This window comes from Leishmania donovani, chromosome 8 (genome assembly GCF_000227135.1).
Source record: "Leishmania donovani BPK282A1 complete genome, chromosome 8".
NCBI lineage: Eukaryota > Euglenozoa > Kinetoplastea > Trypanosomatida > Trypanosomatidae > Leishmania > Leishmania donovani.
Window position 1 is genome coordinate 374435 of NC_018235.1, and position 17514 is coordinate 391948.

Consider the following 17514-nt stretch of genomic DNA (forward strand, 5'->3'; position numbering starts at 1 on the left):
CTTGGAAGTTGGCATGGACCGGCGTGTTCGCCGCCAGGGGCGAAGCGGTGTAGACCTCCGCCAGGCTCGCACCTAGTGCCTGCACACTCGGAGGCGTCGGTGAAAAGGTCTTCACTGTCTCGCACCGCTCCATGGCCCGCTTTAGAACCTCCGCGCCGGCGTTCTTCACTCCAGTCAATCAGTTGAAGTTGTGGCTCATACTAATCGGCCAGCCCGCCCTGTGTGCCTAGTGCCGTGGCGGAAGGGCGTAGAAGTGGTCACCGCCAAGCACAGACGTGAAGATCACGCGAGTGAACTCGAGACTCGCCTGCGCATTCTCTTTCTGGCCAGCGTCCCCGTGAGGCAGCTGCAAACGAAGAAGGATCACGGCCACAGGCATCCGCGTCAGCCAGTCCGTCACGCGCACAGCACTCATCCTTCTCAGCGGCAGGCGCGGCAGCAGCAGCGGTCGCAACACCGTTCTTCAGCACGGCGACGAGGTCTAGGGCGGCGCAGATGTCGCCACAGTCAGCGGCAAACAGCGACCCATACAAACCTGCACGAAGTGTAGAGGTCGATCTCGGGCCTCGCCTCCGTCTCGCGGTGCGGCGGCACACACAAAGTCGTTCAGGTGAGCCCGTGAAATCGCCGGCTCTACTCGCCGGCAGATGCGCGCTTCATCAAAGTACTGGCCACACGCAAGCGGGTTACAGTTGTTGTCCGGCCCCACAGCGGAAACGCACAGCGACAGCTAAAGGCAACGAGTGTGCGTCGACGCGGTGCTGGCACGCATGCCGGCATCCTCCGCAATCACATCCGAGTCGTTGACGCTGGACATGATGGTGGAGAGAGTAGGCGGCAAAAGGAGGGGTGTGTGTAGGTGTGTATCGCTGTGTGTGCAGCTCAGAGTGTTGCTGTGCAAGCAGTGCGTCGGCACAAGAAAAGTGCGGAGGTGATAAGTAGAGGGCGGGGAGGGTGGGCTGTCGTGAGCGGTGGTGTGGGTGTACCCGCTTCGCATCCGCATATGTGCATGGAGGAAAAGAAGAGCAGGAGCGGAAAGACGGTTCGGCGAAGGCGGGGAGGCGGAAAAGATGCGAGGGAGAGCAACAACAGGCGCAGCAGAAGTGGGCCTGTCTATCAGGCGCACGAGAACTGGTCATTGTGTGAGGGGAGGGGAGGCCGTGAAAGAGCTCAGCGCCCACCCCCCGCCGCCGCCGTCGGCAAAGGGCGGCGCCAGCGCGCTTGAGAAGGCACGAAAAGGAAGGAAGGGTCAGCAGGGAACCTCCCGGAGAGAAACATCAGGTGCGAGAGCGCTCTGCCGAACGTTTCTCTGGCACACAGCGCTGTCGCAATGCTGAGAGGAGCATCTACATCGATCGCTGTAATGATGGCGATCATGCCGATGCGTGCGCAGGGAAGAGGGGAGAGCGGTTAGGCGGGCGCGCGCCGGGGCAACGCAAGAACCCTACAGCGCACAGGCACACGCTCATCTCCCCATCACCGCGTCACCGCTCAGCTCTCGTGAAACGATAAGCGTGCAGCGCCCTTCCCTCTCTCTGTGTGTCTGTGCGTGTGTGCATGTGTGCGCACGCGCCTTCCATCCGTACAAGAAGGAAAGGGAGATCCCTCCCTTCTTGCTTTCCCTGCGGGTGCTGCTGATGCCGTTGTCGTTGTTGCAATGACCCCCGTTTTGATGAATGGTACATGATGGCAAGAGTGTACAGAAGACGTATAGAAGCTCGCAAGCACTCACAGGGCGAACAGTATCGACTCGCCTCACCCACTCCACCCCCACCGCCCTTCCCTTCCCCTTCTACATGGTGGAGAAAAAGGAAACTAACAACGTCGTCTCGCTAGCCCCCTCGCTTGTGGGCAAGGCCCACACGCCCTACACGCACATAGAGAAGAGCAGATACGACTTCGCCGAATATACAGACATGATGCACGAGGACCAGACGCCCAACGCCACAAGCATCCACAACAGAGGTGTTGCTCCGCTGCAGCAGTGGGGCGCACGTGTGTATGTGGTCCCAAAAAGAGGTATGGGCGAGAGGGAGAGAGAGAGAGCAGGGTTGCATGGGTTCGAAACGGGTGGGCGAAGAAGGGAGAGGAAGTGGGCGGTGTGTGGTGGTGCATGGGAATGCGTGCATCGAACGGGTCGCACAAAGGAAGCAAGGAAACGGAGAGAGACGGGCATTGATGTCGATGCGAAAAGATACGAGCGACGCGCACGCGCGCACAGGGATGCAACAAAAGACGACGACGCCGACGAGGGAGGGGTAAGATGACTTCAAATCCAACGATGTGTGTCATCGTCATGACGCAGACGCCACATGTTTGGTGACGACGAGTGAGCAGAGAAGAGCACGCATACACGCACGCACACACAGACACACGCAAGCACACGCAGAGAGAGAGAGAGGGGGGGGGGGCAGAGAGAAGCCAACGCGCAATGCACAAGTCGGGTCTGGGGCGTAAGTGGTCGCTGTCTGCGCGGCCGAAGACGTACAGAGGAAGAGGGGAGAGGGCAGGCAGTTCTAAGAACCCCATGCAAGTCGAACATGGATGGGAACCGGTGCCGACGTGTCTGTCGGTGATGGCGAGGGAGAGGGGGGAAGGGGAGAGGGGCGAAGCGTGGAGAAGAGAGTCAGCGTGAGGTCGGATGGATGCGACCGGCACTCCAACTCGCACAGAGACAGAGAGACCGAGACAGAGTTGTGTATACGGAACATAGAAGAAGAAAGGCGAGGGAGGAGAGACGGATGTTAGTGGCGATGTTGGCAGGAGGCAGGTGCTTGCGAGAGTCGATCGGACGTGCGCGCGCGGCAAAAAAGTGTTCGCGGACACCGGTGAAGCGAACATGAAGAATATCTCGCGCGAAATACCAAAAGAAAAAGAGAGGGAGAGATCAGCGCACATGCGCATGCCTATACATGCAAAGAGACGCGTCGACGTCAGCCCCTAATCCTGCGTGCATCTCCCTCCTGCGCGAATTTATGAGTGCAGGCGGGGGAGGCACGCACACGGTCGCAGGAAGGGAAGGGAGGGGGGACGAGGAGGTCTGCCTCTCGCCGGCAGTGGAGTGCTAGAGAGAGGCATGGAAAGAGAAAGAGAGGGAGAGGGGGTGTGCAACAAGGCATGTCTTCGAAGAGAATACACACACGCGCACTGGCAGGTGCCGAGGAGTCGCGGGACGCACGCACGCATGCATCAAGGACACCATGCGGCGAAGTTGGGTATATACCTCATTCGTCTCCTACTTCGATGCACCCTCCTGCGTACGCCGCCCTCCACCGCCGCTTCTTTGTCCCGTCTTCGCTTGTCCGGGTGCAGGGCAGAGAGGGGCCCTCAGCCCACCTTGATCAGCTCCGCTGCCTCCACGTCGACTGTCTGCGCGCACCAGGACAGGATTTCGAGGCTTTGCGCATCAAGAGTGACCTTGGGCAGCAGAAGCCCCTCCACGCCGTCGTGCTGCATCCCGATGAGGGAGCCGCAGGTGAGGCAGGTGTAGAGGACATGCAGGGCACTTTGCCTCGTTGCCGCCGCGCCGCCTGTGAGCGTAGACCCTCGTGTATGAGGCGCAGGTTGGCGCAGCGCCGCCTCCTCCAGCTGCAACGGCGCTTCGGCTTGAAAGCAGTGCCTGTAGGCTCGGACGTTGGCCTCGCCAAGTGCTGCTGTGGCTTCATCGCCCGCGTGTGCGCCGCTCCCCGCTCTCGGGGACGGGGGCCAGACGCCGGGAGACTGCGCTGGTGGCGGTGGGGCGCAGCAGGCATTCATGCTGCCTTTCCACTTTGCTTCTGCCCCCTTGTTGTGGTGCAGCGGCGCCTCCTCAGCCTTGGCACGCAGCGCAACAGCAGCAGCGGCGCCGGCACCTGCGCTGGGCCTCTCCTTCGTCGACCACTCGCCCGGTGCATTCGATGGCGTGGGCGAGGGCAGCAGCGCCGGCAGCCCATCGGCCACTTCGGGTAGATGCAGCCACTCCACTCCATGCATGGAGCCTGTGAATCGGACGCAGGCGTCACAGGAGCACACAAAACTGCCGTAGATCATGGAAAGGCAGCCGCGAGAAGTCGCGGCACGACCGCAGAGGCAGGACGTCGTGAAGTGCACGTCGGCAACGCCCTCGGCCTCCCCCACGCAGGCAGCGGCGTCGGTGCCACGCATCGTCCCAGCCAGCAGCGCCGTTGAAGGGAGATGGCGGAACACCGTGCCGGCCATCAACGTGGGCTGCAGGGCATCGATCTTCTCGCTCGTGACATGGAAGGTTTTCTTCATAGACTGTTGCAGGAATGGTACCCGCCCTGAGAGGCATGAAGCGCTGCCAGCCTCGGCCGGTGAAGGTGGTGGCGACAGACGTTGCTGCTGCTGTTGCTGCGCTGCGGCAGAGGCGGCCTGTACGGCATCGACGTCCAGCGCAGTGCCCAGCGCATCGACAAAACTCTGCGTGACGCTTTCATCACCGTCCGTGTCGTCGCCATCGCTGCCGCGCCTGTTGGCCGCCGGAGAGGCGAAAGCGACCCTCATGCGCTGCACTTCTACTTCGGCTGCACGCGCCTCGCCAGCCTTTGTGCCACGGCCTCCATCACGCAGCGGCTTTCCTTGGGATGCGGCGTTGCCGTTGGGTTCGTGGGTCGGTGCGCCCTCCGCCACCCCCGGCCGATGGGCACCTGCCTGCTCTGCATACTTACTCAGCTGATGGCGCGGCGTGGCGGGCGCAGACGGCGACGTCGGCGGTTGCGGAGAGGGAACGTGGGCGTCCGCCTTTGCGCCGACATGCTGTGGTTTTGGCACGACGCCGGTCTTGCAACTTGTGTCGTATCGGTGTGCGCGGTGGCCGCCCTGACGCTGTTGCCGCAGAACACTGCGCTCTCGCCAGGAGGACAGCTCCGACAGCACCGCGCTCAGCTCGTCTAATGCTGGCGCCGCGCCGCGAGCGGACGATGGCGGCGCAGAATTCTCGTCGATCTGGCCACCGATGTGCCGCCGCTGTGGAGGCGCCTGATACGGTTGGCCACGTACTCCTGGCGCGCTCAAATGGTCACCGCGGGCTTGCCGCGCCGCATCGGCGTTTCCGGAATTGGGCGCCTGCTCGGCGGCCGCGCTGTCGCGCTGTCGGGAGAGAGGCGACGGGTTGGTGGGCAGCTCTACGGGGCGGCGCTGGTCGACGGCGCCTGCATCGCGGAGCGCCGCTGGGAGCGGTGGTGGCATAAAGGCCGCCCGCGAAGGCGCGGCAGCTGCCGCACCCGGGGATGCACCACCCGCCGAGTGTCGCGTGGGCGCCTCCCTGCCTCCACCCCCGGCATTACTCCCCTTGAGTCCCTGCTGTCGAAGGGCGGCAGCTGCACCTGGCGAGAGACGCGGTCGCTCATCGGCGCCAGACGCGTGGGGTACGCCGCCTGTGCCATGCGGCTCCGCTTGAACACCAGACTTGCGTCTCTTCGCCTCTGCAATTTGCTGCTTCTGTGCATCGAAGCGAGCGACCAGCTCCTCGATGGAGAAGGCGCCGGCCTCACCACCGCCGCGGGAGGGGTGCCGTTTCGGCTGCGCTTGTAATGGTGGTGATGGTACCTGCTTTCCCGCGGTTCGCGCCTGTGAAGGCGACGCCGGGGACGATGACAGAGGGAGGGCAGCAGCGGCAGCAGCGGCGGCGGCAGCGGTCGGTGCGCAACTCGCAACACCGCCACCACCGGCTTTTATAGGGGACGGCAAGGCCTGCTGCGCTTGTCGTGGCGGTGGGGCTGGCGGAGTAGCAGCAGAAGCACGAGGTGCCTCACCTCCACAAGCGCCGCTGGCACCGCCCGGGGCAGAATTACCGTCGTTGGTTGTGTCATCGGCGAGCTGGTTGATCAGGTCCGGCACGTGCTTCATCAGCACTGGCGACATGAGCACCTGACCCGCGTCGGGTCGCCGCCGCGCGTCCTTCTGCAGCAGCTGCACAATCAGCTCCCACAGCTCCTGCGAGTAGACGGCTGGGATGCGGGGCGGCTGCTTGTGCACAATGTCCCGCATCAACGCCTTCATTGTTGTGGACTCAAACGGGACGTGGCCTGCACACAACTCGTACAGCAGCACGCCAAGCGCCCACATATCGCTCTTGCTGTTGTATGGGCGACCCTGGCACAGCTCAGGAGAGAAGTAGCAAGGCGTCCCGCACATGGTGCTCGCCATGGCCACCGTGCTCTGTAGGACAGTGCTGATGCCAAAGTCGCCGAGCTTGACGACGTGGTTCTTGGTGAGAAAGATGTTGGACGACTTGATGTCGCGGTGCAGCAGACGACGGTCGTGCATGTACTTCACCGCCATTGTGGTCTGCACGAAGAGGTTGACGACCTGCGCCTCTGACAAGAGCCCTGCAGTAGCGGCAGAGGATGGCGACGGCCCCGGCGGTCTGACGGAGGAGGCGCTGCCGCCTCCGTACCCGCCGGTCGCCCCCAGCCTCCGCTCCGTCTGCGCGCTGCTCAACAAGGAGTAGACGTCGCCGCCGTCGGCGTACTCCATGACGATATATAGGTGCGGGTGCTCCTCGTAGTACTCGACGTAGCGCACGATATTAGGGTGGTGCAACTTCTGCAGGATATTGATCTCATTATGTGCATCGTGCCGCTGGCGAGAGGACATAGACGCCAGGTTTAGGTGCTTGACGACGAAGTACTGCTGCTGCGGCTCATGGAACACAAGAAGGGCTTGGCCGAAGCTTCCTTTGCCCAGGGAGCGCACCGGTACGTAACCGGATTTGCGAAGTGTGAGGGGCAGCTGGGGTCGTGACGGGCCAATGCCCAGCAGCAGGTTCAGCTCATCCACCGCGTTCATGATGCACGCGCTCACCCCAAGACAGGCAGAGGCACCGAGAGTGCCACGTGCGAACAGAGCCCGGTAAACGGAGCTGGACGAGCGTCCACGAGCAAGAAAAATAGAGAAAGCACGCAGCGATGATCGCGAGTCCGCCTCGCATCCGGGGCATACGCGTGTGCGCGTGTGAGTGCACGGCGGTGTGTGGCGTGGTGAGGCGCGTAGCAACAAGAGGGGAGTGTGACACGATATGAAAACAAAAAGATAGACAGATGGCATGCAGGACGGATACGAGAGACGCATGAGGGATGCAGCACGGCTGCCTCCGCAGGAAAGCGAGGAACCAAAAGAGAGATAACTGGAGAAGGGGAGTGGGGGGAAGGGGGCAGTCCGCACATGCACCCAAAGAGGTTGTGCGAAGCCTGAGACGTTACACTACTAATAGTATTTCGACCTCCTCCTCCTCCTTCCCCCCCCCCGTGCCCCAAGCTATCCATCCATCCATCCATCAACCCCTCCCACCGCTCTCTCGTAGATGGGTCGGTCATCGACCCCGCTGTTGCGTGCAGGTACGCGTGGATGCGTTGCCAGCCGAAGTCGGGGCAGGAGCAGCGTTTCGCGAGCGAAACGAAAACGCTCGAGCAACAGCGGCAAGGGGGAGAGACGCACGCAGGCACACGCATACTCGGCTTTATCTCGCTCTGTTCTTTGATACTCGACGAAGCACGGCGAAGGCCCATCACACGATTGCATGCGCTCATCTGTGCACGTGCCTGACGCGCAGGCGCGCCATCCCACACCGATGTAGATGGTGAGGGAGGGGAAGACGCCCCGTCACGTGGCCTCCGCTTTCTACAACGACGCACGTGAGCGTCACGCACTCGTGCGGCGTGTCAGGCGTGAAGAGAAAGGAGGGAAGACAATGGAGGGCGGACGGAAGCGCAGTGGGGCCTACCCTGCCGTCGTGTACCCAATCACACGCTGTGTAGCCGGGTTACGAATCACGACCAGCGGAGCACCCCACACACCGTAGCGGTACGTCTCCTCCAGCGGTGGAGTTGACGCGGTCGTTACAGGCGGTGCACCCTGATCCGCGTGAACACGACGGGCGCGAACTTCGTGGAAGGAAGCGACCGGGGGCGAGCCGGCGAGTGGGGCGCCCGCCACGGCGGCGGCGTCGTCCTGCACACTAGCAGCGCGAAACGCACACGTTGTAGTGACGATGGTCGTCGTCGATCCGCCCCCCTGGCTATTAGCCCCTCGGCCTGTGTTCGGCAAAGAGTGCGTCGCGGAGGGGTTATGCGCCTCAACCACAACAGACGTCGTCGGCATCGAGGAGGGCGGCGCCCGCTTTAGCAGCGACGACACATGCGCCGTCGCGCTGCTGCCCTCCCCGTCGACCCGACAACGCCACCGTCGCGGAAGTGCTACGTAGTACCACGGCTCCTCCTCGTCGAGGTAGTAGACCCGGGCCTGTCGACACATGAAGTGCAGCAGCGCAAGTAGCGGGGACCACAGGAGCAGCTCGCGAAAGCCGGGCGGTAGCATATCCAGATACATGGACAACGTCGTGTACTGCCTGCTACGGTTGGCACTGCGCTCCCGCCGGAACGCGCGATAGGCGCCGAAGAAGTCGAACTTGCCGCTGTTGCAGGTCCCGCGTGCATCAGCCCTGTCGCTCATCGTCGACACGAATCGCTTGTTCACGCTCAGCGAAGCCGCCAGCGGCGGCACGAAAGCTATGCGCTGGGGCATGGCGACGGCGGGCGACAGAGGCCTCCCTGCCGCTACCGTGATCCACCGTCCCAAGCCCGCTGCCGGGCGATGTGGCGGCGCGGGCATGGACAGCTTCGATCAAGAGGAAAGAAACAAAGGTCAGGTGGAGGACGCGGCTGCGTTGCGACAATGGGAGAGCTGTTCAGCTGCCACCGTGCATGACGCGGCACGCACACGGAGGGACAGAAAGCAAGAGAGAGAAGGAGCAGGGATCAATAAAGGAGTCACCTGACGACACCACCATGCCCATCACCCTTGCGTACACGACGGCGTGAGCACGAGGTGCCGCAGAGAGAGGAGGAGGGTGCGAGAAGGCAGAGGAACACGTACGGTCTATGTCCTCTCGCTGCACAGTGCCGATCTGCCTACTACACAGTAGACGTTCCGTTTCTGTGCCGGGGATAGGCACACCCAAGCCCGCACACGCATGCGTCCGCGCACCTCGCTCTCAGCACCCATGTTACTGCGCGCAGGGACACATCGCGAAAAAAAAAATAGCCCCATGAGCTTCATCTTTCGCCTCTGTGCTGCATTGCTCTGGCTCGTTACGTTCATCCGCTGGCGGCAGCATCACCCTCCCCCATTCCAGAGAGGCACACGCGGGTTGACGTCTGAACGGCTTATACACGTGGGAAAGGGGAGAAGGGTGCAGTCCCTCCCCCACTTGCGCTGAGAGGCACCTCTCCCCTTTCTTTCTCTCTAGAGTGCGTGTGTCGAGCACGGCAGAGCGAACAGCAGCAGAAAACGAGGCTTGCGCTGCCGCACAGCTGATTTTCCTTCAGCGATTCCATTGCTTCTGAGCGCGGAAAGATTCGGTACGCTGCGTGCGACCCTTCTTCATGAGCCTCCGCGTGCTCTCCTGCATCTGCAGCAGCTGTCGCGCCGTTGCCATCTCCGCAGCGCGGTCTTTGGTGGTGCGGTAGACCTGTCCCGCCCTGCCGCCGTGCCGCTGGGCACGGTAAGCACGGTCGTACATGAGATCCTCGGCGGCACGCTGCATCGAGAGCCGTCCTTGCGCAAAGGCGTGCTGACGCGCGCCAAAATCCTGATTTAGCTCCTGTTGAAGGTTGAAGTTTGCCCGCTGCGTCTGCGAGCGCAGTCGACTCATCTGCAGCGCCTTCCTCGACTGCCGGAAGCTCTGCTTGCGTGTGTGCGTGGCAAGCGGGCCATGCGAGAGCTGTTTCGCCGAGAGGCAAAGGGCAAAGGTGAAGCTGAGCATGGCTGCCACGCAGAGAGGCCCCGTCCATCGAACTCCCACGTGGACTTGCGCACGCGACGATCACCTCCTTTCGATCTCGTGTGTACCGAGGTGGCGGGTGGAGGGGGCGCGTGCGTGCGAACTACAGCACAAAGAGCACGAGGGAGGGAAGGAGCGAAAGGGAGCGACATGCACAGCCGCGCCCTGTAGCCGTGGCAGGAGCAGCCAAGCGAAGAGGAAAAGGGAGAAGAGGAAGACGAGCCAGTCGCGGAGGAAGAGGCGGTCGGAAACAGTTTCCCAGGAAGCGTTGAAGACGAGAGAAGCATGAAGCGCACACAACCCGTCGTGCGCGTCGGCGTGCTTAAAAGTCCTCTCTTATTCGATCGCACGCGATGCGCAAGAGGCGACAACACGCATGAATTATCAGTAGAGAGAAAGAGGCACACCCATAGCACAGGATGCGTGCTGCGGGGTGAGTGTCTCCTACGTCCGGTCACATCGTCTAGGCAATGAGCCGCACACATTGCCGAGATCAGCGAGGGAGGGAGGGGGCAGTCTGTCAGTGTACGTGCGTGCGTGCGTGTGTGTGTGTGTGTGTGTGTGGAGACAGATCGAAGAAAGAGCTCGGTCGCTTTCTCATCATCGATCCGCACGCACGCATACGTTTAACGCGATCACCCCCTGCACACTAGCAGAGTGGTGCTTCGTTCCGATATGTCTGCTTCGCACCTGTACAGAGAGCGTCATCGACAGAGAGAGAGAGACGAAGAGATGGCGCGCGCGGAGGAGGGGGAAACGCGCGCGCACGCACACACACACACAGCGAGTGCAGCCAGACTGAGAGGCACATGCAAGCACGGGCAGTCGGGCACAGAGAGAGGGAGACCCGCCCAACGCGCAGCAAAATAAGAGTGGTGCGTCCCACGCCCCACAAGGAACACGACAGTACCAGGAGCAGCCGCGGATCGGGACGCCTCGCGCACATATCTGCCGAGGAGAGAGCGGACGAACACCACAAGAGAAAAAAGTGTGTGGGGGATCCGCAGCGCTTCTGGCATGCAACTATACATCAAAATACATACGAAACCACGCAAGAGGCGGGGCGGGCGGGGCACTCGAAGCGCATTTACGTACATCGCAAAGGCAACCGGCCAAGAAGGCGAAGGGGAAGACGTCTGCACGGGCACAAAGGCGTCAGTCACGCATGCGCGTGCCATGCATGGACGTGCACGAATACGCAAAGTCAGAGTGAGAGAGAGGCAGAGCGGGGCACACGCAATTGTGCAGAGTGAAAAGTTCGCGGAGGAACACACGTGGCTCAACAACAAAGAGTGGGGAGGGCACGGGGCCTGAAAACGCGCCTGCGCGCGCGTATCCTCTGTGTGTGTGTGTGTGTGTGCGGCTTCGTTTGTGAGTGGGTGCGTGTTGAGGAGGTGTCACCTCCCCACCCCCCGCCGGCAGCTTGCGGCGGTGCTCAACCGGGGCGTACCCGAGCGTTCTAGTCTTCGTCCTCTTCCTCCTCTCCACTAGCGTCGAGCTGACGCTGTAGACTGATCGCCTTCATCGAGTACGCCTCGCGCTGACGTCTGTCGCGAGCCTCCCATATCTTCGCTAGCGCCTCCTCCGTGTCTACGCCGATGCGCTCCTGCAGCACCTGCACCCCCGCCGCGTCCAGCTCGCCGGTCTCCTCGTCTATCAGCGCCTCGTCGTTCATAGGGTCCTCGGCCTCGTCCTCGGGCAACTCATCGAAGGTATCCACCGGCAGCCCCATCTCTTGTCGCTGCTGCACGACGGCATCGCGAGCCTGGCGGTACGCCACGGCGGCGGACACAAAGCGCAGCAGGGCGTACATCACCGTACCTCCGCGCTGCTTCACCTGCGTCTCGACAACGTTGCGCAGCTCCTCCACCCGCTCGCGCACCTTGGCCGCTGCCTCCACCTCGTCCGCCAGAGTCGGGATGAGCTTCTGCCTCGGTTCACCTTCTTCTCTGTCGGCCTCCGCCCTGGCGGCATCCTCTTCGATCATCTCCTCCGTGTAGAACTCCTCCGGGTCGACCTCGCAATGGTACTCCCCATCCAGCCAGCAGGTCCGCAGAACACGCGCGGCGCGGCGCACCTGGCGCGTCGTCGGCTGCATGAACGGGACGCTGGCGCCCTCCTCCTCTGCCGACGTGCCATTCTGCTTGGGGCGCCCCACGACATCACCCTCGTCGTTGCCCTCATCACCGCCGGTCGAATCGGCTAGCTCTGGCACAATTCGCTCCAGCTTGAGCGCCACCCCGCGGTCGTATGAGGCTACCGGATTGAAGGCACGCAGATGCTGTACCAGCACCGACGGCTTCAGCAGCGCGGCCACCTTTTCGGCCGAGCTCGTCGCCTTGGGCGTGGCATTGAGCAGGAGGTAGCACAAGCAGCGAAAGACAAGGTATTTGACGTACGGGACGCAGATGCAGCGGTGGTCGCGATGCTCCGTGAGGCGCTCCGCCAGTTCCGCCGCGGCAGGGGAGAGCGCGGGAGCGGCACTTGCCATCGAAGGTGCGGTGGTCGCCTCCACGAGCGCGGCCTCCTGTGCAGCAGCACGGTGGTAAGCACCGAGTGTGGCATCCTGCGCAATGCGCACCCGCTCTGCCTCCTCCTCCAGCTCGTGCTTCAGCTGGCCCACCGCGCTCTTGGGGAGAGTCAGCAGGAATCGCTGTGCCTTGAAGAACTCTCTGCGGGCCTCGGCCATCACGGCCTCCTTCTCCTGCGCTGCGACGGCGCGAGAAGCCGAGTCCCTCTCCGACGTCGCGCCTGCACCGTCCTCGCCAGCGTCCTCGCCGCCTTTCTCCGCCTTGATCGCCTCCTCCTCGTCCAGCAGCTCCTCCGCCTCGGCTTCGGCCGCTTCGTAAACCTCCCGCAGTTCCTCCTCGGCGGCTCGCTTCTTGCGAAGGCGATCCTGGAAGCGGTGAAAGCAGCGCTGGATCACGTCAACAGCTGCCTTCTCGTGCAACGCACGCTGCTGGCACCATTCCTGCCGCAGGTCATCCACCTTACGACGCCGCGTTGCGGCGTCCACCTTGCGCTCCTCCTCCTGGAGCTGATGGAGGAGGAAGAGGGCGAGGTACTCCTGCGGGTTGCTGGGCTGCGCTGTGACCGTCTCTGCGACACCCTTCGCCAGGAGCATACCCACATGATTTTTTAAGTAGGCGCTATCCATGGCTGATGTGTGTGTGTGTGTGTGTGTGTGTGTGTGTTTGAGGGGGGAGGGAGGGAGGGGGTCTGTGGAGATGTATGTTGACGAGCGAGGCGACAGATGATATAAAGGAGTGCACGTCAGGCGTCTTCGGGTATTGACACCTTCGCCTGGGTCTTCTCTACACAGAGAGAGAGGCGCTTCGCGTGTGTAGCTGCAATGGATGGGGTATCAGTGAAAGGCAACAGTGACCACCTACTGCGCCATCAAGGGTGGAGTGGGAGGGGTTGTGGGGGTGCGACAACGGCATTCGCGTGTTGGGGCAAGGAGTGTGTGCGTGCGTGTGTGCACCAGTTCGTACAATGTAACGACCCCCCCGGAGGGTTGGGAGAAGATGAGGAGGAAGAGAAGGTAAACGCGTCCAGTGAACCACAGCGCGTGGAGACGGCCGTCGAGAGAGGGAGGTGGAGTGGCCGGCGTTGCAGAGGGACGGGCGGAAGGGCGAGGAGGCGAAACGTCGAATGGTGGAGACGGAAAAAAAGCATAGAGAGAAAGAGATGCACCGCCACCATTACCATCCCTGCGCTCTCCCATCATCACCGCCTCCATTATCGGCCTGCTCGTGGCTGCAACAGGGGTGGTCGCAAAGGGGGCTGCTGTGGTGCTGCGCTCACGCCGTCCATGCACCGTGTGGCGGAGTGACACGGCAGCCGCCGTCGGGGAGCACTACCGCACTGTCGCTGCGTCCACCGTGACGGAAGGGGGTCTGGCATGCATGTCTGAGCGTGTGAGGATGTGTGCTGTGCGTATGCCCTAGTTGATCGCTTAATGCCTACGGCTCGCTTCCACACACACACACACACACATTCTCTCTCTTACGTTGGGTGTTGCTGTCATGGAGGTGCGCGCACGGCGCATACGCCAACTTCGCATCGGCATATCCTCGCATCGCCCCTTCTCCTCCTCCTCCTCCTCGTCCTCGTCCTCCTTGTCGGCACGCGAGCACAGACACGTACTTACGCGCGTTGCAGCCCACTCTGTATAACGCCCCAGCAACGCAGACACACCAAAAGCACAAAGAGAGGCCTCTTCGCCGACAGCGGACACGACGATAGCATAGAAAAGGAAAAGAAGCGGCTTGACTTGCGCCCAGGGGAGGCGCCTTTACGGGGACACGCACACACGCACACAGGAGGAGGAAGAGGAGGAGGAGGAAAGGAGGAGGTGATCGGCGCTGTGGATCAGAAAGTCATCGACGAAGCGAACGAAAAAAGACTGTGGAATAGAAAAGGGCAAGGGATGGGGGAAAGCGTATGTGTGTGAGCGTGCTAAGGCCTGGCAGGCACGCAGTGAAAGGGCCCCCACAGGTCCGACATGCCTGAGATGCGGACGGTCGTTGCACAACTTTAACATGGGCCTCCACCCCCTCGCTAGAAATTACGCCTTTCCTCGTTGCCGCTTCGTTCGCTACACGGACACCGTCCACACCCGTATACGCGTTATTCGTTATCACACATCCGCTATCCTTTTCACACGAATCTCGTTGGAGCCTGTCTGGGGGTGTGGGTGTGTGGGTAGATAAGCGGGTGGGCAGATGCGCACACCACTGATGGAGAGGTGAAGATGCGAAGTGGAGCGGAAAAGGCAGAAACGGTATGTCGCGAGGAGAGAGAGGGGTGCACGATTCATGCTCCTGCTCCTTTCCTCGTCTCGCCTCTGGCGATGTTGTTACCGTCACTCCCCACACAGAGAGAGAAAGAGGTGTCTGCCTGCTGAGTCCTTGAACAGGGCGAAGAGGCTACATCTTGTCGTTGCCTCGCAGGAGCGCCTCCCGCGCTGCCCCCTCCTCCTCCCATAGCCGCTGCCGCAGTGTTGCCTCTTCCTTCTCCATCGTCTTGCAGTGACGCTGGTGACTGCGCGCAGCCTCTCGCTGGAAGTGGTGACGGTCGCGCTCCTCCTGCTCTGCCAGCTGTGTCGACCCGCTCATGAACAGCAGCGGGATCATGCCAAGGATGAGCCCAAACACCATCCCCAGCGTGTTCCCCGCCTGCGTGGCACGCGAGTAGGCATCGCTGCGCTGCTGCTCCATCGTCAGACGTGGCGGTGCTGCCCGCGTATAACGCTCGGCTAGGCCGTGCACTTGAATTCCCGCCACGCCGCTGACAACGCCGCCGAGACTGGCGGCGGCCATCTGCGAGAGGCCTAGGCTGCCGGATAGGGCGTTGTCGATTGCACCACCGGCGAGGACAAGGGTGGAATTATCCAGCATCCCAAAGGCCAGGAACGGCGGCGCGGCGGCCGCGACAATCCTCAGGTACGTCGGCCACGGAATGTAGCCCGGGTCCTGCTTGATGGAAGCGCTCGCTGCGCTGGTGGCCGTGGCAGCTGAGGTGACCGGCAGAAAGGGGGAGGCACCCGCACCACCGCCGGCGGCGTCGCTGACACAGCCACGACTTCTGTTGGCAGCGCTGCTCTCGAGAGAGGCACGCGTAGGCGATGACATTGCCACAGATGCAGCAGGGCCACCAGCTACGGCGGCACCGTCACCGGCATCGCGACTCTCTGGCGCCGCCGCCGCCGCCGCTGATGGAGGACTCTTCTGCATCGCGCCGATGATACAAGTGCTAGCGGCCTTTGCTGTGCCAACCGCCATGTCCGTTCTTTGACGGGATAGCGTGGCAGACGCAGCGGCAGGGGGGTGTGCGCTCTTGGAAGCGGCAGGTGCAGCTTTAGCAGAGGAGCTTGTCCCACCTGGGCCGCGGCTGCTGCTCTGTGACGCTGTCGAGGGCATCGACGGCGGTACGGCTGTGACGACCGCAGCGGCGCCCTGAGCAGGGGCGGAGGCCGACGGCAGCACCGGGTCCAAGGTGTCCGCGCTTGCCTGGCCCTCCTTTGCGTGGCGACGCTTCGCCGGCGTCGAGTCGGCCATGCGCCGCACCCAGGCGTCGTACTCCTTGGAGGAAATAGAGTTGTCTCTGTCCGTGTCCGCCACCTTCACCTGCTCCGCCACCTCCTCGTAATCCACACCAAAGTACTCACTGGCCGCCCCCATGATGAGTAGCAGGCGTCGGCTCTCGGCGGACAGCTGGCCCAGCAGCTGCGGTCCCAGCGAGGGGTCGCTGTTCAGCAGCTCCGACAGCACATGCGCCACGTCGCGCTTGTAGCGGTTGCGGAACGGCGACACCGATGTCGAGATGCGGACGCTGTGCGCCGTGACAGCGCGGTCGGTTGCTTTTGGTGAGCTCGACGAGTCTGCGTCCCTTCGAGCACCGACAGCGGCGGTGGAGACAGCACTAGCAGCCGCGCTCGAGGGCGGAGAAGAGCCGGTCGCGACATACGAGGCAGCCTTCATCGGTTCCGCTGCCGCACGTACCTGTGAAGGCTCCTTCGCCGAGGGTGAAGCTTCACCGGCAAGCGTGGGTCGCATTGCTGTAAACGGCGCGCTGACCGCCGTGCTGGTCGAAGGAGAAGTCTCGGTGCTCGGTGATGCCGCCGCTGCACTGTCAGCGGCCGTGGAGGCTGTGGCGGCCGTTGCGAGTCGTTCGCCGCTGCCGTCGGCCTCCACGTCGTCGGTACCGGCCTCATTGACGAGAGCCCAGAACTTGGGCTTCTTGTTTCGAATCCACGATGACGACGTCGTTGTGCTAGCGCTCTGCGTCGAGGTAGCATTCACGGTCCCAGCAGCACTGGCGTCGTTGCCTGATCTGCTACTGCCGGAGCTGCCACCATCGCTTGGCGTCGGCTCTTCTAGTCGAGACGTTGCCGAAAACGCTGTCGGGGGACCAGCAGCGCTAGGGTGATCCGCCTTCGGTGCTGTTCTAGGCGCCACACGGCCCTCTCCAACACTTGTAGACAAGTTCTGGCCCGACGTGGCGGTGGCGGCCGCAGATTTCTTGGCGAGCTCTGCCTTTGCTTTCTCTACCTCAGATAGTGCCCGCAGCGCTTCTCGCAGCCGATTAGTCATCTCCGCCAGCGACGCGCTCGACGCGGCTGTATAGGACGGAGCGCTGGGTGACGCAACTAATGACGCCGGCGCACCGGTGGAAGAAGAATATGGTGCATATGTCGCTGCCGCAGTGTCCGCAGCGGCGGCTGCAGTGCTTGTCGCTGCCGCGGACGGGTTCGGCGAGGACGGTGCGTTCGCGGTGCTGCTAGCCACGCCACTACCCACCGCCGCACTTGCTGTCGTCGCCACCTGCCGCCGCGAGTACGTGGGCGCGGGGGTGATGATCGCCCAGCTCGACAGGAGCAAGCCGCAGGAGGAGACCTGCCGCATTGGCGCACGACCACAGCGTCGCATTACGGAGATTTGTGTAATGAGCGTGTGTGCGTGATGGGCAGTCGGCGGAGGCTGAGCGCTCCTGTCGCCTCCCTTCCTCTAATCGCTGCTTGCCTCCTTCTCTATGATGTGATCTATGTTGCTGCGTCGGTCGGTACCGCGTGTGTGTCTCTCGCTATGTTTATCCTTGTATACGTCGCTCCCTCGCACACACGCTTGTGATGGCACACCTCTGGCGGAGGGGAGGGGAGGGAGAGTGGCGCGGTCCGCTCAGCCCCTCCCCTTGCGTCCGTGCGTGTGCCTCTACACCTTGAGAACAAC

General features: G+C 62.6%; 5 protein-coding genes across 5 annotated transcripts; all 5 read right to left on the minus strand.

Moving 5' to 3' along the window:
* Nucleotides 1-3327: 3327 nt before the first annotated feature.
* On the minus strand, nucleotides 3328-5187 carry LDBPK_080870 (protein kinase, putative; the record flags this gene model as incomplete). Its single annotated transcript, XM_003858601.1, has 1 exon — nucleotides 3328-5187. One exon carries the CDS (start codon nucleotides 5185-5187, stop codon nucleotides 3328-3330), a length of 1860 nt encoding a protein of 619 aa, XP_003858649.1.
* A 2532-nt stretch (nucleotides 5188-7719) lies between these two features.
* On the minus strand, nucleotides 7720-8523 carry LDBPK_080880 (hypothetical protein, conserved; the record flags this gene model as incomplete). The annotated part of the gene is made up of 1 exon (XM_003858602.1): nucleotides 7720-8523. The coding sequence occupies one exon, from the start codon at nucleotides 8521-8523 to the stop codon at nucleotides 7720-7722; it is 804 nt and encodes a 267-aa protein (XP_003858650.1).
* Nucleotides 8524-9322: 799 nt separating this feature from the next.
* Nucleotides 9323-9763, minus strand: LDBPK_080890 (hypothetical protein, conserved; the record flags this gene model as incomplete). The annotated part of the gene is made up of 1 exon (XM_003858603.1): nucleotides 9323-9763. The coding sequence occupies one exon, from the start codon at nucleotides 9761-9763 to the stop codon at nucleotides 9323-9325; it is 441 nt and encodes a 146-aa protein (XP_003858651.1).
* A 1477-nt stretch (nucleotides 9764-11240) lies between these two features.
* LDBPK_080900 (hypothetical protein, conserved) lies at nucleotides 11241-12938 on the minus strand (the record flags this gene model as incomplete). The annotated part of the gene is made up of 1 exon (XM_003858604.1): nucleotides 11241-12938. The coding sequence occupies one exon, from the start codon at nucleotides 12936-12938 to the stop codon at nucleotides 11241-11243; it is 1698 nt and encodes a 565-aa protein (XP_003858652.1).
* A 1774-nt stretch (nucleotides 12939-14712) lies between these two features.
* LDBPK_080910 (hypothetical protein, conserved) lies at nucleotides 14713-17214 on the minus strand (the record flags this gene model as incomplete). The annotated part of the gene is made up of 1 exon (XM_003858605.1): nucleotides 14713-17214. The coding sequence occupies one exon, from the start codon at nucleotides 17212-17214 to the stop codon at nucleotides 14713-14715; it is 2502 nt and encodes an 833-aa protein (XP_003858653.1).
* Nucleotides 17215-17514: the final 300 nt, after the last annotated feature.